Source organism: Strix uralensis, chromosome 1 (assembly GCF_047716275.1).
Source record: "Strix uralensis isolate ZFMK-TIS-50842 chromosome 1, bStrUra1, whole genome shotgun sequence".
Classification (NCBI taxonomy): Eukaryota; Metazoa; Chordata; class Aves; order Strigiformes; family Strigidae; genus Strix; species Strix uralensis.
Genome location: NC_133972.1, coordinates 103,973,211 through 103,998,749, shown reverse-complemented (window position 1 = coordinate 103,998,749; position 25,539 = coordinate 103,973,211). Strand labels below are relative to the sequence as shown.

Here is a 25,539-nt window from a genome sequence, read left to right as displayed (position 1 = left end):
AGTAAAATATCCAGAATTACAAATGAATCAAAATGCCATTCTCATACTTAGAAAAGTTTTTATTAAATATTTTAAACTTCTGGATGAGACAAATAATATTGGTGGCTTTGTGCAACACAGTGGCATGTAAAGTAAAACAATTTAATGTGCAAGAGAAGTCAGTATTCAGTTATCCTCCATATTGGCCACCCAGTGGGAATGATTGGACGTGGAAGAGTCACTTACGGTATGTCAAGCGCAGTGGATCCCCAAGCAGAGAACTACAAGCTGGCTTCAAAACCAGAAGGAGGACAAATGACTTGGTCTGGTGCCCCAGTCACTTGCAAATGTGGCTGTTTTGCATCCAGGATCCAAGCCATTAGCTCTTCACAGTGCATTGTTTTGTTAAGCAAACAAATGTTTACTTGGAAACAACACATAGTTATCCTTTTATGAAAATAAAATTAACTCTGGATTCTTTAAAAAAAAATATTTTTACTTTTCTCACTGACAAAGCATTCTTCCACACTTTAAAAAATAGTTTTATACTGAATACTTTAAGTTTCCATTAACAGAAGTCTCAGATGTGGAGATCATAAGGCCCTCACGATCATTTTTTTTCTGACAACAATTTCTGATGGCTTTGTAGATGGCAAAGACAGGGATGGCCAAACTAGGCACTCCAGCAAGGATTACAATAATAGCATACACCCAGCCGGGATATTCAACCTTCTGTGTTTTGGGGAACTCCTCCTGAAAGAGCAAACAGTCGAGTTGTAGAAAGTCATGAGGAGCAAATACCTGAGCCCATGTACACATTCAGTAATTCAACAGACCCAGAACATAATCAGAACAATAGCTAGCCACAATGGCACAATAATTTGCCAATTCCACAGCAGTTTACAGCTCAAGGTTTCCAGCCTCATCTGTTTTGAACTTATTTTTACTTAAAAGCAATGGAAAGAAGATGGTATGAAGAAAGCAAAAGCCAGGAAGGGAGACTGGTGGGACTGCTCCTGGCATGCTTCCTGGGCACAAAGGAGTGTGGGCCTGGGAAGCTCACAGGCCACCAGGGCTTGGTGGCCAAACAGCCTTTGGAAGCCTAAAATCAAAGAGTGCAGGAGGGCTGAAACTTTATTAAGAAGGAAGTGAGGTTGCCAAGGAGGAGAGAAGAAAGCAGTCCCATTTCCCCATCTTCCTTTCTCACCCTTTCTGTCTCTGTCTTATGAAGATAAAAATTCACCTTTACAAATTAAGTGTGCTGCATGACTGTTTTTGCCTTAAGGATGGTGACTGGTATAAGGCCAGAGAACAAAAAGCCGAGCTTCCCTGCTGAGCTGGCAGGGAAGAGATGGGGTGACAGAGACAATGATGGGACGATGGGACCCACATTTTTTCTAATATGACCATCTCTGTACCACATACAGCTTTTTATTCTGCAAGGGGAGGAAAGGAAAAGTAGGTGACATTACTGCAATTATAATTTAAATTATACTAATACATTGGAAGAGGAAAGAAGAAATTTGTATAATAATATTAATTTCTTCTGTCAGTAATGAGTAACCAGCACTACTGCAGTTCTGTGATTTTGAATCTACACAGAAACCAGTGCAAGATCAAAATGACTTCACAGATTTGGTCCTCTGTCAACATAGAGAGGTTGTGACATTTCCAGCTCTTCTATAATCCCTACTGAGAAACTGACATCTGTTTCAGTCTTGCCTGACAACTGGACTAATATTTTGGTTTTGCTCACTTTGGAAAAGTTACTCAGGTGTCACTATATGCTAGTTGCAGGCATCACACCTGAATTTAGGACTTACTATTCTAAATGTGTTAATTTTTATTATTACTTTATGTCTTGTAATAAGAATTTTACCAGAAAACTGTTTCAGATGGGAGATGAATATTACTGACTGTGTCTCTTACATTAAAGAAGAATACATAAAATAATTCTAAATAAATATTCTGGTTTTATATACTTACATAACTAGGGTCCCAAATGCTGTAGAGCAGTTCTTCATTGACTTTCACCACGAAATAAAAGAAGAAGATAACTAACATAATGAGAGGACTGATGACTCTCCAGGTGACCTGCCAGAAAATATTGGGCTTGTGTCCAATCATGAACTCAATATCCTTGTTAAACCTAGAAACAAAACCAGGAAGTTCAGGACATTAAAAACTGGTCAGGATCAAAGGATGCCTGCTCATAAACAAGGAAGTCCAAACTACCCCTAGCTGTTCTTCCCAGGACTTTGCTAATGTCAGTGTGAAACAAGGATTGATAACAACATCAGGAGTTAGACCTAAGTAGTTCAAATTAAAGCATATATCATTGCAAGTCAGGAGAATTATTTTTAGAAATGTACTTTCTTCAAGAAGTCTATGAAGCACATGCAACATGAGAGTCAATGCAGATGGACTTTCACTATAACATATTGCAGGATTGTTTCATGATTTGTTTGATAAGCATCTCAGAGCTGCATAAATTAAAAGGAATGACACAATAGTAAAAAAAAGCAAAAGCAAATTGGAGCAATTTTTAAAATTAGATTCTATGTGTAATGTTTGCTTAATCTGGATTTCTACCAGTTTTCCCAGGTTGAGTACTGAAACAATATTTAACTTTACATATTATTAAGAATAACATTAAAAGCACCTAAAAATGTGTCATTTTCGTTATTCATAAAGCATGCAGTGGACAATGGGGCAAAAGTGTCTCCACAAGAAGAAACAGTCCCTGTATTAAGAGTGATACTGTCTGCATCAGTCCTGAAAAAATTTGTGACCTCTACATATGATGCAGCACCATGTGAACACACTTCTTAAAAAATAACTATTTTGGAAGTTTGGGGCTTCTGTTGTTAGTCCTCTTGTCTGTCTTTCCTGCATATTCTATGGGGATAAGTCTGAGGGGACTATGCAGTTGGTCCTACAGCTATGAACAACACACAGAATTCAGCTGAGTCTCAATTACTATGTAAATTTATTTTGTCTTTTCATCCCTAACTTCTAAGATCTAGGTATCATTCCTAAAATTATATGGAGCCCTATGTCCTGATTGCAGAACACGTCCAGGTGTAGTGAGTGTCATGGATAACATGCAGGTTCTCCTTCAAGCAAGAGAGCCATCTTTTTATCCATGACCCTTTCTCAGAAAAAGGTCACAGAAACTCATCTGGAGCAGATAACACTACTTTTGGGCAGCCCTGATAAGCTCTGTACTCAAAGACAACCACAGTGATGTGTACTGGCCAGGAACATGAAAGTTTAGTGTGAAGCTCTTTTCTGAATCAATCCTCACCCTTCTATGGCCTCAGCCCATGTTTGTGTCCTGGGAATAGTTTTGTAAAGTGTTCTGTGATTTTAAAGGTGAAAAGTGATCAACACAGACTTTTCTGTCCTTAACAAATTAAAATAAGTCTTCTTTCTCTAGAGTACTCCCTCTGCTTGTCTAATTTACCTAAATTGACTCATGCCTCCTCAGGTAATATAAAACTCTAAGTATGGGAAGGCAGGCCACAAGGGCATTCACCCCATCACCAGGACCACCACAGCGGGAGGGTCTGGCACAGGTTCAAGCAAAACCTATGGGTGATTGAAGTCCCCATGCTTTTTCATATTTCTTACATATTAATTATGAACAGAAAGATGGTGAAACTCTATTTATTACTTCTCTAGAAAGTTGATAGGTTAATTACTCACTGTGATAAAGTGATAAAGTCCTGAATCTATCAGCTAAAAATATAGCTCAGTAACCTTGATTTGCATCCTGTTGTAAAACAGTATCTGCAGCCTGCCTGGAGTTCCCTGCTTTGGACAATGTCATTCAGCATTCACTTTAAACACTCCTGGGATATACCTCTATTTTGAACTTTCAGCTCAGTGCCAATGGGCTTGTACTTTGCTTCTGCTAATTAAATATTTGATGCAATTATCCTGAAGAGGATTTATTGCAAATGCCACCATATTTAAAATGTAAATGTGCTATAGTAGCATTTTATAATTGGTGCAAATACATACATTCTGATGCCTGCTTTAAAAATAAATTATTTGCTTTCATATTAATATACTTTAGGGCACTTGCTAATACTTAATATTTTCTTGCAAAGTCTTACGGATGTGTTTATTTTAGCTGATTGTTATAGAGCAATATCTATTATAATGTATTAATAAAAAAGTGGAAATCTTTCATGCACAAATAAAAATCCCCACCATACTCTTGACAAAGCATCTTTTCTTTTTGTTGAGAACTATTTAAAAACCCAAGTCAATAAGCAACCCTAAACTAATTTTGCATCATTTCAGTGGTTTCTATAACAGAAATTATATGCACTGAGGTGTAACAAGATTGCAGCTATACAACTAATCAATTTATGCACTAGTTTCTAGTAATGTTTAACTAGTATTTCATACCTGTCTATTCCGTAAATGTAGACGACTGAAAACATCTCAAAAAATGCAATTATTAGCAGGGGAATAGAGCCAGCAAAACTGTCAAATAGAGCCAGCCAGTAATTACCCGAATTCAGCACAAAAATAAAAGCAATCAAGTAAGACCCCACACAAATGAGACCTGTGAAAAAAACAAAACAACAGCACACTTAGGCAAAGAAAGCAAAAGAAAAAAAAGTAGTTAGTTTCCCAGTAGCTAGAAAGCTTTATAAGTAACTTTTAGTTCAGCTGCAGCCTGAAGGTAACAGTACTCTAAGAAGACCTGTTTTTATGCAGGTAAGAACTCTACGGCAGAACTATCCTGATGTTGCACAGGTGGGAGATGCTGCAAATGAAATGGGAGAATCACAGAATCATCTATGTTGGAAAGGACCTTGAAGATCATCCAGTCCAACCGTTAACCTAGCACTGACAGTTCCCAACTACACAATATCCCTCAGCACTATGTCGACCTGACTCTTGAACACCTCCAGGGATGGGGACTCCACCACCTCCCTGGGCAGCCCATTCCAATGCCTAACAACCCGTTCTGTAAAGAAATGCTTCCTAATATCTAGTCTAAAAAGAAGATAGTCTTTAAAGAGAAGACTGAAGAGAGAAAACAGGTCGTCTTCCTCCTAGTCCGTGGAACAATGTTGCACTGAGAGGAAATGTGCCCGAGTGAAGGACTCGGGTCCTCCAGCTTCCCAACAGACAAGATGATAATCATCATGAGCAAGCTGATGGACAAGCCACAGGTTGAGCAGCTCTCTGCAGGCTCAAAAGGGACCTCACAGGAGCAGCCCCTTTGGGGGACATGAGAAAACCTTCAGTAGATTATCAAGGAGTCTTAGCACCATGCCAGATCAGAAAGTAGATGGGTTGATTTTTCATCATACAAGCTATTCCCTGGGGAGGGGGAAGGTCACTTGTCACTAAAAAAGCACTTACCAGTAACAAGTTCCTTAGGAACTTTGGGGGGTATAATCTTAAGATCTTGTAAAGGTACAAGTACACCTTCCATATTTCCAAACATAGATGACAAACCCAAGCAGAAGAGCATGATGAAGAATAGGATGGACCACAAAGGTGAGACAGGCATTTTGGTGATAGCTTCAGTGAAGACAATAAAGGCTAAGCCAGTTCCTTCAACTCCCTGTGGAAGATTTCAGAGGCTCACTAACATGATGTAGCACTTAAATTTACATTGATATTCACTAGAATTTGTGTATGTTACACTATATCACAGTAAGTATGCTTTTTGTTTCACAAAGACCTCCTAATGCAGCAATATATTTACTGTAATTATAATACAAATTCTATTTCATGGAATTTTATGGACATCTATTTTCATTTGTAATTCACCATCTTTTTAACCAAAAAAAAGGTACACATATTTAGCCAAAAATTGTTGTAACTTTTTCACCCCGGTGTCAAGGTCCAGTCTTTCTGTGTTGTGACACATGGTACTGATCAGGACAGGGCTTGCTCCAGCTGCTTCCTTGTGCTGGAAGTCTCTTTCCTAGTCATCTTGCCCCACCATGGCTGCAACCAGCTAGTTCCAGAGAAATACCCACTGCTATTTTGCGCATAAGGCCAGCCTAGAACACTTGTGGGTTTAGCTACTAATCTGACATATTGCCAGTACTTTTCAGTGGAATTAAACAGTTTGTCTCTTCAAAAGAAAAATGGGGTAAACAAAAGTAATTCTTCAGTCCAACCCAATTGCAATCAACCAGTGAAAATATAAAAAAACCCAACAACCTCATAAGAAAAAGCATTAGGCAATTAAAAAATTACTATGCATTCCTACCATATTTATGGTATCACTATGAGTCAGGGTATTAAACTTACATCATTCAGGAAACTTTCCAGGTTACAGGTCTCAAACTTCAGGCTTGCAAAAGTCATCGGATCAGTCATGTTACATAGCTGCTGCATTTGTTCAAAGTTATCTTGGGTTACATTACCTTCTGGCAAATCAAATGCATTCATCAGAGTAAGAATATTTCTGAAAAAGTTAAATACAAGAAATTTGAAATTATTTACTTGTAAGCATCCTTAGGATCCTCAGGATTAATTTTCATCATCAAGGAAGTTATTAAGAGCACGGTGTCTTTTACAAAGATACAAAGGAAGCAATATTTCTGTTGCTCAAGATCAGACTTTGAGATTGGGAAGTCCTGTGGTTTTGTGCATGTGCAATCCTTTCTTTCTCCTTCCAAGGTGAGTCTGACACTGTCTTTCACAGCACAGCTGACAGCTAAATGGACGGGCAGTCTAGGGACCTGTGCAGAAGTTAGGTGCCCATCTTTGCACTGCAGACTGGGCACCAGTTCCTAGACTGGGCAGCTTCTGGGAATGTGTAAGGTGTCTGCAGTTAAGTATCATGCACTTTTACAGCTGGTGTGGAGGAACTTGACTGGAACCCACAGGGTCTGGCAGCCCCATTTAAAAGGAAGTCTGAATTGCTCTGGTAAAGTTAAGTACATCTGAAGAGACCTAAGTATTTAAATTCTCCAGGAGGCAACCTAAATACAGAGCTGACACAGGGACCTGAGTATATTATATTCATGCCATATGTCAGCTCAGCAGGCATCAATCACTGTGAATTCTGTATAGGTTTTTTTTTTTGGCAGAGTTTCTAGACAATTTTTCAGTCGTTGGTAGAGCTTCATCTAATAAATTAAAATGGGAAGAATTTCATTAATTAATTTGGGTAATTTCCCAATGTAGCACACAGAGTAACTAGCAGTACCTGAGGTGCCTATGCTGGGGTCCAGCTGTGACCAGGATTCTGCAGGACTGCCAGAACTGCCTGGTCACGAAGGGCTTTCTTAAAATGATCAGTGTTTTCAGAGGCTCATTGCAAGTGATCTCCAAGGCAGAACTGCATAGTTTGGCCACTATGTCAGGAGGCCTTTGAGGATTTGACATCAGTCATAGTAGAAATAGTGGCAGCAGCAGCCTAGTATCCTTTTTTGTTTGTTTTTGAAGTAAGTAATGTAAAATCCAGTATTTCACAGAACCAGTTTTATTGAAACTTGCTTTATCCAGTTAAGTAAATACATTCCTTTGAACATTTCATATCCATTGTTGCAAATGATTAATTTTTCACATTTACCTCTAAAATTATAGATATTCTAGCATGTTTTAGTGAAATAATGTATCACAAACTGAATCTAACTTTAAGTAAATAGAAATTGTTACATAAACTGCAGTTATATTTGAAAGAACTGTTTCAAAAAACCACATTAAAATATGTAATAACCTCTTCCTCCCTTGTTACTTTTAGGAAGCATCAGGAAATAATGTGAAATATGGTTGCTTATGCAACATCTATCTAGGATGTTCAAATACTTATCACTCCCTATGGGGCTGTTGCCACATGATTTAAATTTTTTGAAGTCATGAGTGGTCTGATACCATGTGGGTCAGGAGTTGCAACTGTCCAGAAATAATAAAACTACTATCATCAGGCTAACATTGCTGCCCCAGCCAAACAAATACCTGTATATTCTGGGGGTTTTTTTAATAACTTACTTGTCAAAACAGTCATCATATCTCTCTGTGGCTCTGAATCCAATGATGGAATATATAACAGTTGCTGCATAGATGGATGTGAAACCATTGATCACTGAGATAATCAGGGCATCTTTCTCACAGTTATTGCTGCAATTCAAAGAGAAAAAAAAAGAATGAAATTCAAACACATTCCCAAAATAAATATTAAAAACTGGCTACCAAGACTAACAAAAAAGTAGTCTTCAGACGCATAGGTACACCAGTATGTTCTCTAAGAATCTACAAGTACAGATGTTAAAGATAGATATAGTGAATTAAAAGTTGATGACTTAAGCAGTTTAATACCGATGTTTTGTTTTTTTTTTTTCCCCCCTCAAATAATCCTATTCATAAGGAATAACTGCCTGAGTTGTTTCCATGTCTGGCTCATGGAAAGTGAAACATGAAGGGCAAAAAAGTATGTTTTCTCCTTTTCATGCCTGACACGCATGTGTGCAGACACACATTGGCATAAGCTGTATCTTACTTGCTGGGATATTCTGCTGCAAGGTGAAAGATTTGCATCTGAATTCAGACAGTCAGGAGGGAAAAGCAACCAAAAGTTTCCACAGCAGTTTGGTATAGTACAGTTGCAGGAAGAGTTTTGTTTGATTATTGGACCAAATGTGGTTCAAAATGTTCTCGAGTTTTGGAAATACAATGGAATGTTATGCTGATAAGGTTGGACAGAGAAGCTATTACATCGTGAAAGTTAAACCGCTTTGTAGAGATTTCTCTGCTGCAGGCACTTGCCAACATATCTGTGTAAGATGAAAAAATTGCAGAGCCAGAAAGAGACTTTCATTTGAGAGAGAAGATAAAGAATCAATATTAAATTAGTTAATGGTTTTATGTGAAGGCTGTAAAGCTCTAGCTATTGTATTTCTCTTGGGCAAGAGAGCACTACTGAGATTAACTTGATGTTATCATATTTAATTTTCTGATCACCTTCAAAAGTAAAGGAAAGACAAGCCTGTCCAACCAAGACCTGTGACACTGTGAGCTTTCCTTATTTATAGTGTTGCTAACAGGTCTTTATGGGCAGAAGGTATTGAACTGAAATTCCTTGCTGTACTCTCATGTCAGTTTTTTCACTGTAACATGAGGCTTGATAAAAATATTTCTTTCCTTCAGAGAAAGTAAGATGCTCAAGCTCCTCCTGGTTGCGAATGAATGAATGTCTGATGACATTGAAACCTCACAGTATTTCCTGAGATGTTTATACTCCTAAACCATCTGGGAGCAGAGTTACTCACAGCTGGTCCAGCTAGTGCTGGACTGCAGGTGGCCCAACACCACAGTATAACGCTATGGTATTTGCATGTTTTTTTCTTATATCTCCATGTGAATTTCCTTACTTTCTGCACTTTCCTCCTTAAATCATGAATCATTGAGAACTGAAAGAATGTGGCCTGGTGCCACAGCCCTGTGTGTTGGAAAACCAGAAGGACACTGCTCCTTTTCTCTGGGTCTTTTGGAAAGATGTAGAACATTCTCAAGCCTGCTCCTCATGGTTTTGGGAACACTGACTTGGACCTGAAGTGGGGCTTGTCACCTTGCACTAAGACTCTTAGGCACCAAAAGTTCCAGACAAACTTTTGAAAAATACCTGGAATCAAGAGTAGTGGCAGGGAATTACAGCAGTGACTGAAATACTGGTGTGGTCAAACCTAAGACAAACCTGAAACACAGATTTCTGAATGCATGACCAAACCAGATAATCCAAACTTGATTTGGAGACTTTTATCAAAAATATTATGTTCAGAGAATGCTTCACAGTTTGTCTTTCAAGAGGACAATGCTGAAGGAATGGAAGAAACACTGGTGGTTGCTCCAATATTTTGGGAGGGTGAGTGTAGAATATAGCACCATGTCGTAATTTGCTGACTGGGTCATTCCCTGGGTAATGGGAGTTTGTACTCCATCTTTTCCCTGGCCCCATCGGATATATAAAGATAGAAACTGAATTTGAATTTCAAAACTCCTAGATATATCTTCTAATCTCTAAGCTAAAGATTTAAACTGTGGTCTGTAAATTGCTTTGAAATGTGTGTACCATCACCCAGCCCCAACAGTGTGGAGACCAAGGGCAACACCATGCATTGAGCACTCCTGCAAAGGAAGCTCCTGATCATCAGCTGGTGGTGGGTAGACAGTTCCCTTCTTTCTAGCCAGCGTCACCACGTCTCTCTGCAGGAAATCAGCCAATACCAGGACCTGAAATCTTGGCTCAGGATAGCTAGGATCAGAGATGTACTTTACATGGTTGAGGGGATGGTGCCCCAGTCCCAAGTAATTATTGTGTAATGATAGGGCAGAAGTGAACATGCTTCATTGCAAGAATGATATATATAAAATTTGGCTTTCGCTTGGCTACTTACTGAACAGAGTTGTAACTGGAGAATGAAATGAGGCCGCCAAAAGCCAGGGAGAAAGAATAAAACACTTGAGCACCCGCATCCAGCCATGTCACTGGGTTAGCCAGCTCGTTAACCTGAGACATCAGACATACAGCTTTAAGCATATGCAGCATTGTTATTTAGACTGAATATGAGGGATTTAAAACAATAATTAAAACAAGAACATTAATCATGCAGAACTCACCATTTTTGAAGAATGTTAACAAATAGGTCAATACTTTTGTCAAACTTTTTTTTTTTTTTTTTCAGAAAGAATATCTATGTGTAGGTTTTCTACAAGTATTTTGCAAATTGATAAACAAATTACTTCCCATAGCTGACAGCTGCCATGCCTGTTTCCAGAAAAGGTGTTTATTGTTTAGCATTAATAATGACCATTCAGTGGTCTTTTCATGGAAAATGAAACCCTTTTTAATTTTTCTTAAAAACTGTTGTATAGTTAAACCATTCTCTTAGGCCTTTTGTCCATATAGTCATACTGATTAGATGGGTTCTACTCCCAGCTGCACAATTTGTGCTTTAAAGTTAACTAGAATACAGGAAAAGAAAGCAAGCCCCCTTATGGCAACCCCATTGCATTGCTCTGTGACCATCCTCCCATTTTTTATAACAGATCTAATGGAGGGGTGGGGATAGAGAAAGACAGGGACAATGCCTGTGTATATGTATACTTTTTATATCCAGTGCAAACGATTGACCTCCCAGAATCAAGATTTTAAAGGTGTCTGAGGTATAGTTAGAAAAGCACCAATGGAGGGGACTAATTTTCAATCAATTTTTAATTACAGAGAGAACTACATGGTGTTTCACTAAGGGAATAACCATGCAGTGACTTACATTTGGGGTGAAGAGATACACAATTCCATTGGTTGATCCTTTCAGTGTCAAGCCACGGATTAGAAAAATTGTAAGCACAAGGTATGGAAGAGTTGATGTTACATACACAGCCTGCACAAGAAGCATGTAAATAAAACACTTAAATAAAACAGAACACTTGAATAAAAATAGCACTGCAGGGTAGAAAAGAGGGGAATAAACAAGGTACTGTGACTAACAATAATGGCAAGTTTCAACTGACTCACAATTAATGTACTACAGAAAACTGTTCAAGAAAAATAGTATGTGCAGTACATTTTGATAATAAACATTTTTACAGTTATAGTGCTTTATTTAAGACAAATTGTCATTGTTGAAATTCAACTCAAATCATTCAAAAGCAACATAAAAAATAATCTACACCCTGAGATCAGGTTGAGGCTGCTGATGCAAGGATGGGCTCTTAGGGCTTCTCTAGGCAGCAGAATATTGGACATTCTTTTAGAGAGATAATATTAAGGACTAGCACAAACCCAAATAAATTTGTACATGTATATTTTGAAGAGAATGGCCATAGCAAAAATACAGAGTCCCTTAATCCTGTATTAAAGCTTAAGGTTGATATTAATGTTAAGGGGGTAATACCTAAAGAATGTTTTACTTGGACCTATAAGGACAAGGAAACCAAATTGCTCACAAAAATCTCCACATAAATCAAATCAAATCAAATCAAATCAATCAAATCAAATTCCATTTCATTCAGTTTCTTTCTTCAAAAAGCAGCCCTAGTGATGACACATGAAATTTTAGACATGGTTTTACTCAAGAAACAGGCAGTTTCTACAGTATGATTAAGTCTGTATGAATAAGAAATCACACCATAATGAATATCACTCACACAAAACCAAAACAGAGTACCTTTCCTGTTGTTTCGATGCCTCTGATTGTGCACACGTACAGTACACCCCATGCACATGTTAAACATAGCAAAAGCCACCACTGTATAGTGCCTGAATTGTCAATGGAAGTGGAGATGTTTAACGTTTCTCTGTACCAGAAAAAATCTACAGGAGAGCTCTTGGCACACTCTTCTATGTAATCTGTAACCACAAAATGGTTGTCATTCTGCATGCTTTTTTTAAATTGAAATAAAGAAAAATAATAAACAACAGCATTCTAAATTATACCACCTAACGCCAAGAATTTGTTGTTGGCAAATTTCACATTCTTAGAGGCTGGTTCCATGGAAAAATGAGAGATTTAAAAGAGGATTTTTTAACAGGGATTTTAATACAGATTTTATTGTTATTTCTATTTATTCAACTTTGCAGATAAAATCTTTGAAGTTTGCTCAAAGACTCTTCTATATTTATGAATTTTCTTTTTTCTTACAAAAATGTGAGGTTAGAAGCATCTTGTGCCAAAGAAACATGGAGAGGATTCCCAAGCATAAATGCATGTATATTGTATAGAATAGTCTTTTTTAGCAGAAGAAAATCAGTTAGGCAGAAGATTTTCAATGATTGTACACTTCCTACCTCATCTTAAAAAAAAACCCACACAACTTTGGGCTTTCCACATGCATTCTGCTCTTTCTTGCCTGATGGAGTGTGGGCACCTGCCCACACCTTCCTGCAGCCAGGCAGCTCTTTCCCTCCCACATCTCCTTCAGATCAACAATACTTTGTCTTTCTGTTTTGAAGGGCATCATTCAAGGTCCTGTCAGCACAGGTTGGATTCTCAGCCCCCTGCAATGCGCTGACCTGTGCAGTATTCTGCCCTGGCCTGCCCTTAATGAGGCTTTTTAGACTTTTTCTGGGAGGGGAGGAGCGGAGCAAAGCTCTCTGAAGAGCTGTTCACTGACCCACCAGAAAAATCTGTTTCATGCAGGGTCGACTATGGAAAACAAAGCTGCTGTCACTAAGCAGCCTCTAAGGAGCTATAGACTGTTGTCATATTGAGAGTACAGATGTTTCATATGTATTATGTATCTCTTCTTTTCTTTTTTTTTAACTTTTCAATATGCTAACGGAGGGCCATTGGTAAAGAGATGGATGAAACACATTGTCTAAATCTGGAAAATGTTAATGTTTATGCTAGACTTGCACTTTGTGAATAATCTGTATATGAACACATCTGTCAAAATCAACCCTGAAGTTACATATAAAAAGTAAAAGTTTTTCTCAAAGTTTAAGCATTGATCACATTTTATATAACGTGACTCTTTACAAACACAAGTATTAAAATAGCATAATGTTCCTGACAGGCTTGCTATGCCTTACTGTTGCTTTATAGAAAGAGGTTCAGTTAGGCTAATTGCTAGAAACAGAAAAATGTACTGTGCAACAAAATACAATATTTCATAAAATATACCTGTTCTGTTGTCATTGAGAGGACAGCTACTCCAAGGCAGGGGCTCTTGGAAGGAGTTGAAAAAATACCACATTACCCAGGCAATAATAGTATTATAATATAAACCCACCAGGAAGGATACAAACATTGCTGCTATGCCTGAAAAAAATAAAATCAGAATACAATGTAAATGTCAATACTCTTGTCTTCAGGGCATATCCAAATATATGGTAAGAACCTCAACCTTTCCCTACTCTCCTCCCCACCTTAATGCCATGGATTATAGCCTTTACCCTCCCCTCTCTTTGTTTTGGATGTAGGTTTAATCACTGTGAATTTGTTACCTAAAGGTTAGTCAGGTGAGTCCTACATAGATGTACAGCCTAAAACTACGCTGGGACTGAAGCTGACACCCCCCTAGGAACCAGTGTTATGGGTGGACTAACTCCCTACAGACACTACACAATTCTGTTCACAGTCTTGCCCGCTGATACCTAGGGAGTTTGGGATGCTGGGTACATGTAAAGCTCAGCTGACGTAGGATTTTGCCTAAATGAGACCCAGATTGTCTTCCTCTTCCACAACATCACTGCAGAGGTCAGCAGATGTGTTTAGCTAATATTTGTGTGTAGGATGGATAGCTGCCAGGAGGCACAGTCTGTGAAAGGGTACAGGATTCAAGCTGGTATCTCTCCTTCTCCACTTGCTCTCAAGTAATCAATCTCTGGTGACTTCTCTGGCAGAGAGTAAACACTAATGATTAGCTCCTGAGGGCTCTTAGTTTCTGAAGAAGTTTGAAAAATTCCAGATGCAATGAACAAATCTCTTTTGTAACTGATTTACAGATACAGTGGATGCCAACCACAGTCATAACTGGTTGCGTTTCTTCCCTTTCGAGTGTGTGGTAATCACAGAATAGCTGAGGTGGGAAGGGACCTCTGGAAGTCATCTTGTCCAGGCCCCTGATCAAGCAGGGCCACCTACAGCTGGTTCCCCAGGACCATGTCCAGGCAGATTTTGAATATCTCTAAGGATGGAGACTCCACAACCTCTCTGGGCAACTTGTGCCAGTACTTGGTCGCCCTCCCAGTGTTTTCTGATGTTTAGATGGCACTTCCTGTGTTTCCTATGTAATGAGGTATCTATCTGTGGAGTTTTTAATGCTGTGTGCATCGTGCTGCTTTTACTACATTGTCAGATAGAGTGTTTGAATACTCGGAAGTCTAATACAGATATGAAGAAGTGTTTTCTGCAAAATACCGTCTCCATGGCTTTTAGTGTGGTACCTCTTTCAGATGTAAGAATGTAACATTACATGGACCTAAAGTCTGGTAGACCAGCCTAGAGAAAGATTCAATTATTTATCCACAGAACAGTTCCAGAACAAATTTTTGGCACACTTAATGTTTATCCTGATAGTAATACCAGCCAATATCAGTAATATAGAAAATATCTCTGAAGACTGAAATTGGTCTCAAATTAGAGAAAGGCTGGACCTATAGTACCTGGGAACGTGGTCACACAATTGTCCTAGTGCCTTATCATGATTAGTGTGACCTATCGATGGAGAGTTAGTGAGAAAGGAAAAGGAATAGATCCTAGAATCTCTTACTGCACACCGGAATAAAATCTTGAAGCTTTGCTCTTAAGATTATCAGTTCAGAGACTTGTGTTTTCTCAGGTGGCTTTTTGCATCCTCTTCAGACTTACCAACCCCTTTCAGGGTAGGGTGGATAGAGCTCCAGACACCCACACTGCCTTTCCTCAGCCTTTGACCAATGGCAAACTCAAGATGAAGCAGGGGGATACCCTCCAGGACTAGCAAAATCAGGAAAGGAATCATGAAGGCTCCTGAAATGGATAAGAAAAAAAAAAAAAAAAAAAGATGTTTCTTATCAGTGGAGTACTACAATAAAGCACAAACTTCAGTTCTGAGGGCTTTTGAAACAGCAGGTGACTTGTAAGCATACTTGTGGAAACACTTCTCCAGTTTCTGAGCAATGGTTTTGCCTGTTTGCCCAAGCAGGGGACTTCATTATATATGTGATTTCAGGTAGGAATTCTTATTCTTCCCAAGTGACAAACATAAACACAAATTATACAGTCCCAAGGTTAAACTTTGAAGAAGCCACCTTTGGATTGCAAGTGGAGGAAAGGTAGTTACTTTCCTGGAATGTCTTCCTTTTCTTTCTGCAAAAGATTATGGTTTTATAATTGTGAATCATGCAAATTATATGAAGTAGTTGAATGAACTAAGCAATATGCCTCAAAAGATTAGGCAGGAACCTGGGGCTGTCTATATAAAATAACCAATAACTTTCTGGCAACTGCATTCAACAGCTTTTATATTTGAGTAGAAGAGATCTAAGTTCAGGGTTCAAACCTTGTTAATTATGACAAGGCTGGTTAGTATAGGACAATTTTTTAAAATAATTTTTTTCCTGAATGAAGTGTACCTCGGACGTGGAGATAACATATAACACCACAGTGGAATACCAAAGTGCAGAACCAAATGCTTGAAAATTGTTACATGCTAGAAATATGGTTATCTATCATTACAAAAAGTCTTTAACTTCCTAATCATAGACAGTAAATCATCTAACTGCATAAAAAAAATGCAAAACCGTATGTAAACAGTTCAGGTTTGGATATTTACTGACTTCTTCCTCACATATGCAATGAAAATCAGATAACAGTGAAAGAGGAAATTTGAAGAATGGAAATTATACTTTTGAATTCAAAGCAGTTGAATGTTTTTTTGAAGAGCTGAACTGCATGCTTTTCTGCTCCATGGGGTATCTTCTTGATATTGTCTACACCAGACATGTAGAAATGAACATTACTGAAGAGTCTTCATTTTCTGTGCACTTCAATAAAGTCTGCTGAAAACAATAGTGTTTTATCAAATGATCACTATTATAATGAAATCAGCCAACTATGATTTTTGCTTTCCACTTCTATGGAATTCAAGTAATTCTAGGTACTTACTCGTCTTTTGTTGACATTTTTTAAGATTTATTAATCAAAATCAGTAGTTTTGAATATGTGAAATGCTCTCCAAAATGCTGAGCGCTTTGAAAATGTGCATGCCACACATCAGGTTGAATGACTAATCACTGATGCACTAGCAAATATATTTTTTGTTGAAGCCAGTTGCCAAAGGTAGCTGTATAGACATGACATTCTAAGGCTTCAGTAAAGCATGTCATTTAGCAACACAAAAACTTACTAAAAATGTAACACTTCTCAAAAATAGTGTAGCTCATCTTGTATACATTAAAAAAGTTATCACTGAAAAGCAGAGACTGACAAACTGAAGAGGTTTCAAAGGAGAGACAGAAGAATAACTGACTTTGGATATATTTTTTATTAGTGAAAAACTGAAGGACTTATTACAAATTGTTATTTGTAGAGAAGTTTGCTAAACTTCCAATTCTGCTGACTCTTCCTCTCTTTCTTCTGTGTCAGTCTATCACCTTGGGAAATGGATAATATGGACATCTTCATCAAGGAGCACAGTATTCCATTTGTTTTCTTCCGCATTTCTCACATCTCACACTCCCTTTTCCAGAGACCATGTAGTCCTTTCAAGAACAAAAGCCTTACCTTAGTGGGGAGCACCTACCTGTTGGATCTAGGAGCCTCAAGCTGGTATTCTCTTACCTTGGAGGAAAGTGGTTATTTTGTAATGCTAGAAAAGAATGAAGGGTGGTCTATCCTGGATTTGAGGAAACTGAACTCCTCCAGACGCAAATTCAAGTTTAGCACTGTGGTCTTAGCTGAGATATCATTACAAATGGTAACAGTGCTAAAGCAATCACTTTCTGACTCATGTCTTGCTGAATATGTATTTTCATATCACAAACAGGTGAAACATATATGGCATATTTGAATTTTAGAGGGACTAGGATCAATTCCAAAAAAGGTTCTTCCCCTCTGTCTTCCCCCCACTTCAGGGACTTCTACAAAACTACGGGCAGCAGGAGCTTCTAATGTCAGGTGTAATGGGGCAGTCCTCTCTCCATGCCTTGTTGACTAGCTGCTGAAAGGCAACTATGCCACAAATGGTGATATACTCTTTAGCTGCCTGTGCCCCGGAGTCATTGATGATGCTAAAGTCTTACCTAACTCTGGCAGAGGTTCTGGGATTCATTGAAACTGTGTCAGACTCGGTCACTGCAAGGAACTGACTCCCTCTCTCCTTTCAGACAGTTTCTGGCATTTCTAAAGGTTTGTCTCATTTGTCTGTATGGACTTATTTATCTGTGTTGGAACGTGCACTAACATGCATGTAAGGGCCTCTATTCATCTGATTAGATGTGCAGTGCATGCACCTTTGCCTTCAGAGAGTTTGTTCTCTACTGATACCCCACCCTATTTCTGTGAAAAACACCTCTCTCAACTCTTTTATTCTTGCTTTCATAGAAAACAGGATTTTTGCACTGTAAATGATGAATGCCCTCTCACTGTTGATTTCCATCCCCCTACATCCCAATGGCTTCCTTCCTACATGGGAGAGTCAGTGGGACAACCTCCACACACAGAGCCTCTGGCCTTCCACAGGGACAAAGCTACTTATCAACATGTGGAGCTGTAAGCAGCCAGAAATATGTCACGTGCTCCAACCTCATGTCAGGCTGGCACACAGTCTCCCTCTTGTTGTACTCTGTCCAGGAGCTCTCATGAGGGTAAGATGAGATAAGGACAAGATAATTGTTTTTATACCAGCAATTTTTTCATTCCAAAGCAGTCTCTCTTTTAAGCCCAAGATACCTCCTAAGAGTCTGAAACCTGACCCTACAGAATTTGTATGGTTGCTCCATCTGGATCTTTTATTTTTATCTCCCCTTTCAGATGCAGGATAGGTCTCTGCTATACCACAATCTCGCTTCCCTCTGGTAAAGTCCTTCCTCAGCACTGGTAGCAATTAAGTCCAGAAGATGGATCTGTACAGCTACCTGATTCAAATACTCCTCATTTGCACTCAGGGTAAGTTCTTGTCACCCTCTGAAACTCAACTTGCAGTGATTTTAGATTGTCTCTTGAAACTTAAGAATGGACTAGCACTTAATTCTGCTAAGGTGCATTGCTTAACCATCTTTTCTCCTAACGGAGACTCATCACTTTTTTTTCATCAGGTCATAATAAGATCGCTTAAGGACTTGATTAGAAATTTTCCACCTGGTCAAAGATCTTGTTGCGTAAGGAAATACACAGCCCTTATAGTCCTTTCTATCTATGACCACTTGTTTCTTATCATACCTGTAAAAGAAAAAATTTTTTTCTGTGGTTACCACCTCTATTAGCAGAAGGGAGGGAAGATCGGGCAGTTTCCTATGAAACATTAGAAGCATTTCCTTTAGAAGACATTCAAAGGCAGTCTCAACTTCTCACTTTCAGCAGAAAGCAGGCTGATGGATATTCTGATTTGGGTTCCATTTTTTCCATCTTTGAGACATTCTTGTAAACCTTAAATGCAAAGCGCACCTCCACTCACACAGCTCTAGCAGTCTGGGTAGACATCATGCCTCATCCTCCAAGACAGTGAGATTCTGCAACAGCACTGTCCCTACACCATAACTCTCCCCGTGGACAGCACAGTGCATCAAATTTGCTGCAAGACTCTCAGAATTGAACCATCTTCTGTGGTGGACATGCCATGAGCACTCTATCAGCCTCATGGGATTTCCTGAGATCTCGAGATACTTACAGAGGTACCTTTATTAAGATGTCCTAAAAGAAGTCTTTAAGTATGACACATCTTTGATAGAGCAGTCAGATAGAGGGACTCCATGACTTTCCTTGCACAGCCACAAAAAGGGGAAAGGATGCCCTTCGTGGAGCCACATGGAGAAGATGTGTTGTCCAGCTGTGTGCTCACAGCTCCCCAGCTTCCTCACTACCTTGGAATCACCAGGAAATAAATTTCAGGTTCTGGGATGGACACAAATGGAGAGGGTGGGTCTCTGTCCACCCCTTTTGTTATCGCAAAGTACATGGTGTGTGTATACACCTGCATTGCAGAATCTATATCCCTGTGCAAACAGATACAACTAAAACATTTCTAGCTTGAAGGGCTAGCCATGTATAGCATGGTAGCTCTGCTGAGTTAAAAATGCAGGGTGTGCCATGTCAGAACTGGACAAATAAGTAAAACTACTTCTAATTAGCTGTAGGAATACTGGTATATTTTCAAGAGGAATAAAATGGCAGTTCATTATGTAGGCCACTTTTTTCTTTTTCTTGGGTTCTTCTCTTTCCATGGTTCAATTCTAACAGCCAGCTCAGAAATCCAACTCTGCTGTGTTTTCCATTTCTCTCAATTTCTCCCCAGCTTTTCTGATAGAAGCTATAATGGAAAAATAAGTGATAATGCTCTGCAAAGCTGCTATATGGGACATAAAAAAAAAAATCAATGCTTTTTAAGCTGTCCCAATTTTATGAACCTAACAAATAAACCAATGATCTGAAAATAAATGTTATATAGATGTATATAAACAATGAGTAATCTTCCAGTCTGAAAATCTTTCAGCTGAGATATTAGATTCCTATCCTGTTTCAGTACTGTATTTCAGAAGACATAATATTTGGTTTGAACATCTGTATAGATATGACTTTCTCTTTAATCTAAGAGTTTCTAATGTGAAATTGAAAAAAAATATTATTGCTTTCACATAATTCCTCATAAAGGGAAGACAGGCAGACTTTAGATGGAGATGTTTTTCTGTACTGTCATATTTTTAGACTTCAATTGTAGTGAGGGTACCGGTACCAGTGAGGACCTGCTGATGTCATTACTGTCACTTCATTCAGTGTGGCATGCACAGAGATGAAAAAGTTGTCCCTCATGCAGCGGCAAGGTTTACTGCAGCCATATGCGAGGTGTAGACTTAAAGACTTTTTTTTTTTTTTTTATCAATGGTTCAAACATTAAATATACATCCTCTTTTTTATAATACTCATCAGGATGAAACAAAAATGTTTAACAGTTGATTAAATGACATGTTGCTCAATAAAGATTAAACAAAAACTATGTGCAATGTCAGAGATAGCTATAAAATGAAAGGAAATTTCAATCTCATTAAGCTGGTGAAAGCACTGAGGCAAACACTGTAGCTTTTACATTGTGTATATATTAAAATCTAGTTCACCTGTGGTAATGATGTACTTTACAACTTTTAAGATGTGAAAAGGATAAAATGTGCTTTACTAAATTTTACTGGGGTAAATACTCCATTTTTTAAAACATAAACTCATAATCTATGACAACACAAGAAAATAAATTATATAACCTATTTCTTTTTGCATATTTTGGTATCACAGTGTTAAAGCACTATCATAGTGTCGTGTTTAGGAAGAAGCAGCCCTCAAATAATTCTAAATTTAGGTTCAACCATCTGAAAGGAAGAGTTATCTATTAACTCAGTGTTCTTAATTACCTTCACTATAGTCAATTTGCAGAGAAAAAAATTCACCTTCCTTGAAGTCCAAGTACTACAAGGGTAAATTTTGTACTTCACTATAGTCCATTTATGTTTCATGAGGGATATAAAATGTGTAAACACTGATTCACAAAGTAGGTGGACATCCAACCTCATTTGGGAGTGTCCTTGCTGAAATGCTTTCTACACCCCTGTTACCAGACCTCATCTGTGTTAAATGACTCCAAACATTCATCCATATAACTCACATTTCAAAAAGAAAGAAGATAGCGAAGCCAACCCTCAGAAACTGTCTATGCAACCTTGATTCTGCATGCACCTTATGAGACAACCTCTAATTATGTGATCACATAGGAATTCTCATCCTCTGCAGATATTTATTGTGTGGTAAATGGTGGTATTTTTTTCTGTCTCTTAATGTATGGCCATAATCCACCATCATATCCAAAGTGAGCTTTGGGACTCTATAAAATAATCATGTCAGGGACAGACTGAGGAGCAGCATAATCCCCATCTCCAGTGAAAGAGAGCAGCAGCAGGGATCCCTGCTGCTCTGCACCCAAGAGTCAGTGAAGACATATCTTGAAGACACGAAGTGTGAAGACATACACCTTCCAGGGTAAAGGCACTGGACTGACTAGGGGAAAATGGAGCTTTGTCAGTGCACTCATAAGCGTGGTGTATGCTTTGTATTAGTTAACTTGGCAGAAGGTGCACTGCACAGCGGGGAGGGAGGAGGGATTGCACAACAGCTCTCCACCCTCACGTGTGATGAAGTTAAGAAGTCCTTTCTAAGAAGCTACGGGAAGGCATTGCTGCTTGCTCTTATGTATTGATATGAGTCACAGCACTTGGTGTTATGCAGAAGAATTGATAGAGAAAGTAGAAAGTCTGTCTACAGGAACACATATCTGTACAGATTAGCCCAGTGTCAGCTACGTCATTTCTTTGCTATGTGCTGCCTTTCAACTTCTGCCTATAATTTGAGTGAGAGAGTCCCAGGGAAGCAAGAAGCAGGGGATAACTCTTGTAGTGTTTCTGAGCAAGAACAAGGCCACAGGATAATGAGAAAGAGAATATATTTCCTGCCAAAGGATAAATTAAAACACAGTAGTGACAGACATGCATAAGCAATTCATAAATCCTCACTGACATCAGTCAGAAAACCGTGATCCATACCATAACAAATTGCATTTGTTGGATGTTCATTTTTCAGCTGCATTTTATATGGCTAGAACACAAGGGAAAGGAAAGATAGAAAAGCAGCAAAGTGCCTATTAAATAACTCTGGGAAACAGGGCATGTCCACTTTCTAAGACTACGTGGAAGAACCCAGTAAGTCGATGAGTGCTATGAATTTTGGAGATATCCGTTCACATTTTCAAATTAAAATTGTCACACATGGAAAGGGAGTTAGATTTTTTGTGTGTGTCTTGTAACTTTGTTACAAGAGTTGGCTGTGCTGCAACTGACCTTCAGGTTGCACTGCAAACTCTAAACACCAGTCCATGTTAAAAAAAATCTCAATGTTAAAAGCATCTCTTCTTGCAGCTGAGTCATCTGTTTTAAATGTCCCTGAGTTTGTACCAGCAGCTCCCCACAGAGCCCTCCTTGGTTCCTACTCTAACTAAGAAGAGCAATTTTTAAATATCTCACTGTGTACATCTAATGAAAATTACTTTGAAATACAGTTCCTTAAGCCAGAAGTATTCTTTCAAGATCAAACATCACAAAGGAACAAACACTTTTTACACATATCCCAGAGTGAAAAGCAGATAACAAGTAGATAGCGGGCAGAAAAGACTGTCAGAAAATGAGACATTTATGTTGTCATATAAAATTTAAGCAATGGTTCAGCTCAAGATCATATTTAAAAACAAACAGCAAAGCAGTGAAACAAAATTTTAATATGGTCCTTCAGTCCTAACCTGAACCCTATAGAGTCACAGTAAATTATATGGTAAATAGCATACATTTAGATTTTAAATTACTTAATAACACCAACTGCTAAAAACATATTATTAACGTTAACTACTTTCATGCTGTTACTCCTGTTATACATTTCACACACACTGACCCTACAGCTGATACACAGATCAGTCCAAAACCAATGAAAACCCTATTATGAAAAGATCATTTCGGATTGTGATCAGAATCATACTCACAAGTAGCTTATTATTTTTAAACATACATTATATATATGTATGTATGTAAAGTAACATTAGTTTTAGATTAGTTTTAGATGTTGACAGTGCAAGATTGATGCCATCAATCCCCTGTCCTGAAATGAAAACAGTTAATTTCTTTTCTTCCATCACTAACATAACTTCATAACCTGTGAAATAACCTTATTCATTAGACAGTCTGCTGGAGATGAGCATCACCATTCTTGTAGAAACTGACCAGGTCTAAGCATATTCCATTGTTTCCTAAAAGAGACATTAAACCTAGTTTATAGCCAAAGTTATTTAAGATATATTAAAGACATACCTCCTCCATGGCTCTGACAGAGATATGGAAACCGCCACACATTTCCTAAGCCCACACAAAACCCTACGCACGTCAGCATATACTGAGCCTTGTTATCCCATTTTGGTCTGGAGTCTGCCTCTTCTGTCTCAAGGACTTCAAGTTCTGAATGGGAAGGTATTCTGTCCTCCAGGCCAGGATTGGGCAACTGTAGCTTCACCATATTTTAAATTTCCTGACTGAAAACGCTGCCCCAGTGAGGAGATAATGAAACAGGCAGCTACTCAGAAATCTGCACAAAAAGAGAACATCTATTTGCTGTCTTCAGCTATATATAGTGAACCTTTGGCACTAAACTTGAAAATGCAGGCTTGTGGTAAAAAGAAGCGTCAGCAAATCATTCGATTGACCAAGTCAGCTCTGACACTTATTAATGCTTTATCTGTCAAGGTTTTATGGAACAGTCTGTTCATCTAGTAGAAGACATTGATTTCAGCTAATGTAATTCAGGAGATAATTTGGCTATAAACTGTAATCGCCTATAATGTTATGAAACACCCCTTGCCACTCCCCTGTTTAAACTCCCTTAAATACATATATAGCCCTAACAAATATGAAGTAAAAAGATTCCACTGGCCTCAGACTGAACATAGAGGTTTCATACTATTTTTTATCAGGCAGAGAAACTGCTTGTGACTCACTATCACATTCAGTTTCCCATAGTGTATGCTTACAAAATTGTATGTTTTATTGTAATATTTTACAGGACAACTTTGTAGAGTAGGGCTGATGGTTGGACTCGAGGATCCCAAGGGTCTTTTCCAACCTGAATGATTCTATGATTCTATGATTCTTGATAATTACCGAAACATGTTCTTCCTTCTCTGTAAGAGTTCATACTCTACTAAATGCTCTGACAAAAAGGATGAAGAATGAAAAACATTATAAAATCTGACCTTTAAAATTGTAAGTGTAATCTGCTTACCCTAATGCCTCTAATCATTATAGAACAAGGTCTGAAGATGTTTGCATCTTTCTTGTAAATGGGCTTGAAATCAAAGGTCCCTTCACATTTTCAATCACCCTATGATACACTGGTCAAAAATGAAAAAGAAACACTGGTTAACAAATTTCACGGGTACTACTCATATCCTCATTCTTTCAGTACAATCTGTTCCATTTGTACCTCAGTGTTATCAAAAGGTAAATACTTGCCACTGAAAACTATATATAAGATCTAACACAGTATATGTTGTAAGAATGGATTTCGTCAGCTAAGTCCTACAGGCTCAGTTTCATACAGTGATACAGGGTGGTCAAAATAAAGAACTACAATGGATCTTGTAAGTCCAGCCCCTGCCAAAGAAGGTGAACACACCACAGCATCCCTTTGAATCATGTTGATTCAAAATTGATTTTTTTTGCATTATCTATTTCTAAAAGGATGGCCTAGAATTTCTGTCCTCTTATGTCCCAGTAAGGCTATTTATTATCTCTTGAATGGAAAAGTTACAAAAAAAGTCTTCATCCTTGACACGGATATACACTAGCCCAGATTGATTTTCCCTATGCCTTGTAATGAGGTATTAATATTTCCCTAACTTGACTTCAAATACCTCTATCAGTCTGCCTAGTGATAGCACTTGCCTTTTTCATGACCCAGTCAGTTCTGTGCATGAGCTGTCTCCTGATTAACCACTGGATCAACGCCTTTCTTCTCCTTTGGCGGTTCCAGCTAAGGATTTCCTAGCTTGCAGCAGAACTTCTTTTTTTAAGTTAGCAAAAACATATTTTAAATTTAACACAGTTTCTGCTACTCCAGTACACTGAGCTACTCAGTTCTACACAAATGATACTTTTTCAGCATTCACAATACCTCTGATATTGTGTCACGAGTATGTCACTAATATGTTACTATTTTTTGTCCTTAGTCATTAGTGGAAGAATGACAAAAGTCTGTTTCTAAATGGATCCTTGAGGAACTGCATTGGTAATCTCCTCCCCTTAGACCACCATTTCTGCTTTCAGCACAGCTTACCATCATCATCAGATCTTTACTT

General features: G+C 38.3%; 1 protein-coding gene across 1 annotated transcript; it reads right to left on the bottom strand.

Annotated features, from left to right (window-relative positions):
- Nucleotides 1-38: 38 nt before the first annotated feature.
- On the bottom strand, nt 39-23,758 carry SLC6A19 (solute carrier family 6 member 19). Its single transcript, XM_074875791.1, has 12 exons — nt 23,501-23,758; nt 15,279-15,419; nt 13,590-13,727; nt 12,135-12,316; nt 11,238-11,348; nt 10,362-10,474; nt 7,960-8,088; nt 6,271-6,427; nt 5,368-5,572; nt 4,399-4,558; nt 1,966-2,128; nt 39-732 (listed from the first exon to the last, which is right to left on the bottom strand). The coding sequence occupies exons 1-12, from the start codon at nt 23,700-23,702 to the stop codon at nt 523-525; spliced, it is 1,911 nt and encodes a 636-aa protein (XP_074731892.1). The 5' UTR covers nt 23,703-23,758; the 3' UTR covers nt 39-522.
- Nucleotides 23,759-25,539: the final 1,781 nt, after the last annotated feature.

Bases quoted from the DNA above. Each gene is read 5' to 3' on its own strand.
- SLC6A19 (XM_074875791.1), bottom strand. From the start codon at position 23,702: ATGGTGAAGCTACAGTTGCCCAATCCTGGCCTGGAGGACAGAATACCT. The intron at 15,420-23,500 runs GTATGTCTTTAA...TATCCATTTCAG, and splicing joins CTGTCAGAGCCATGGAGGAG to GAGCCTTCATGATTCCTTTC. The intron at 10,475-11,237 runs GTAAGTCACTGC...CTGATGTCTCAG, and splicing joins TGTATCTCTTCACCCCAAAT to GTTAACGAGCTGGCTAACCC.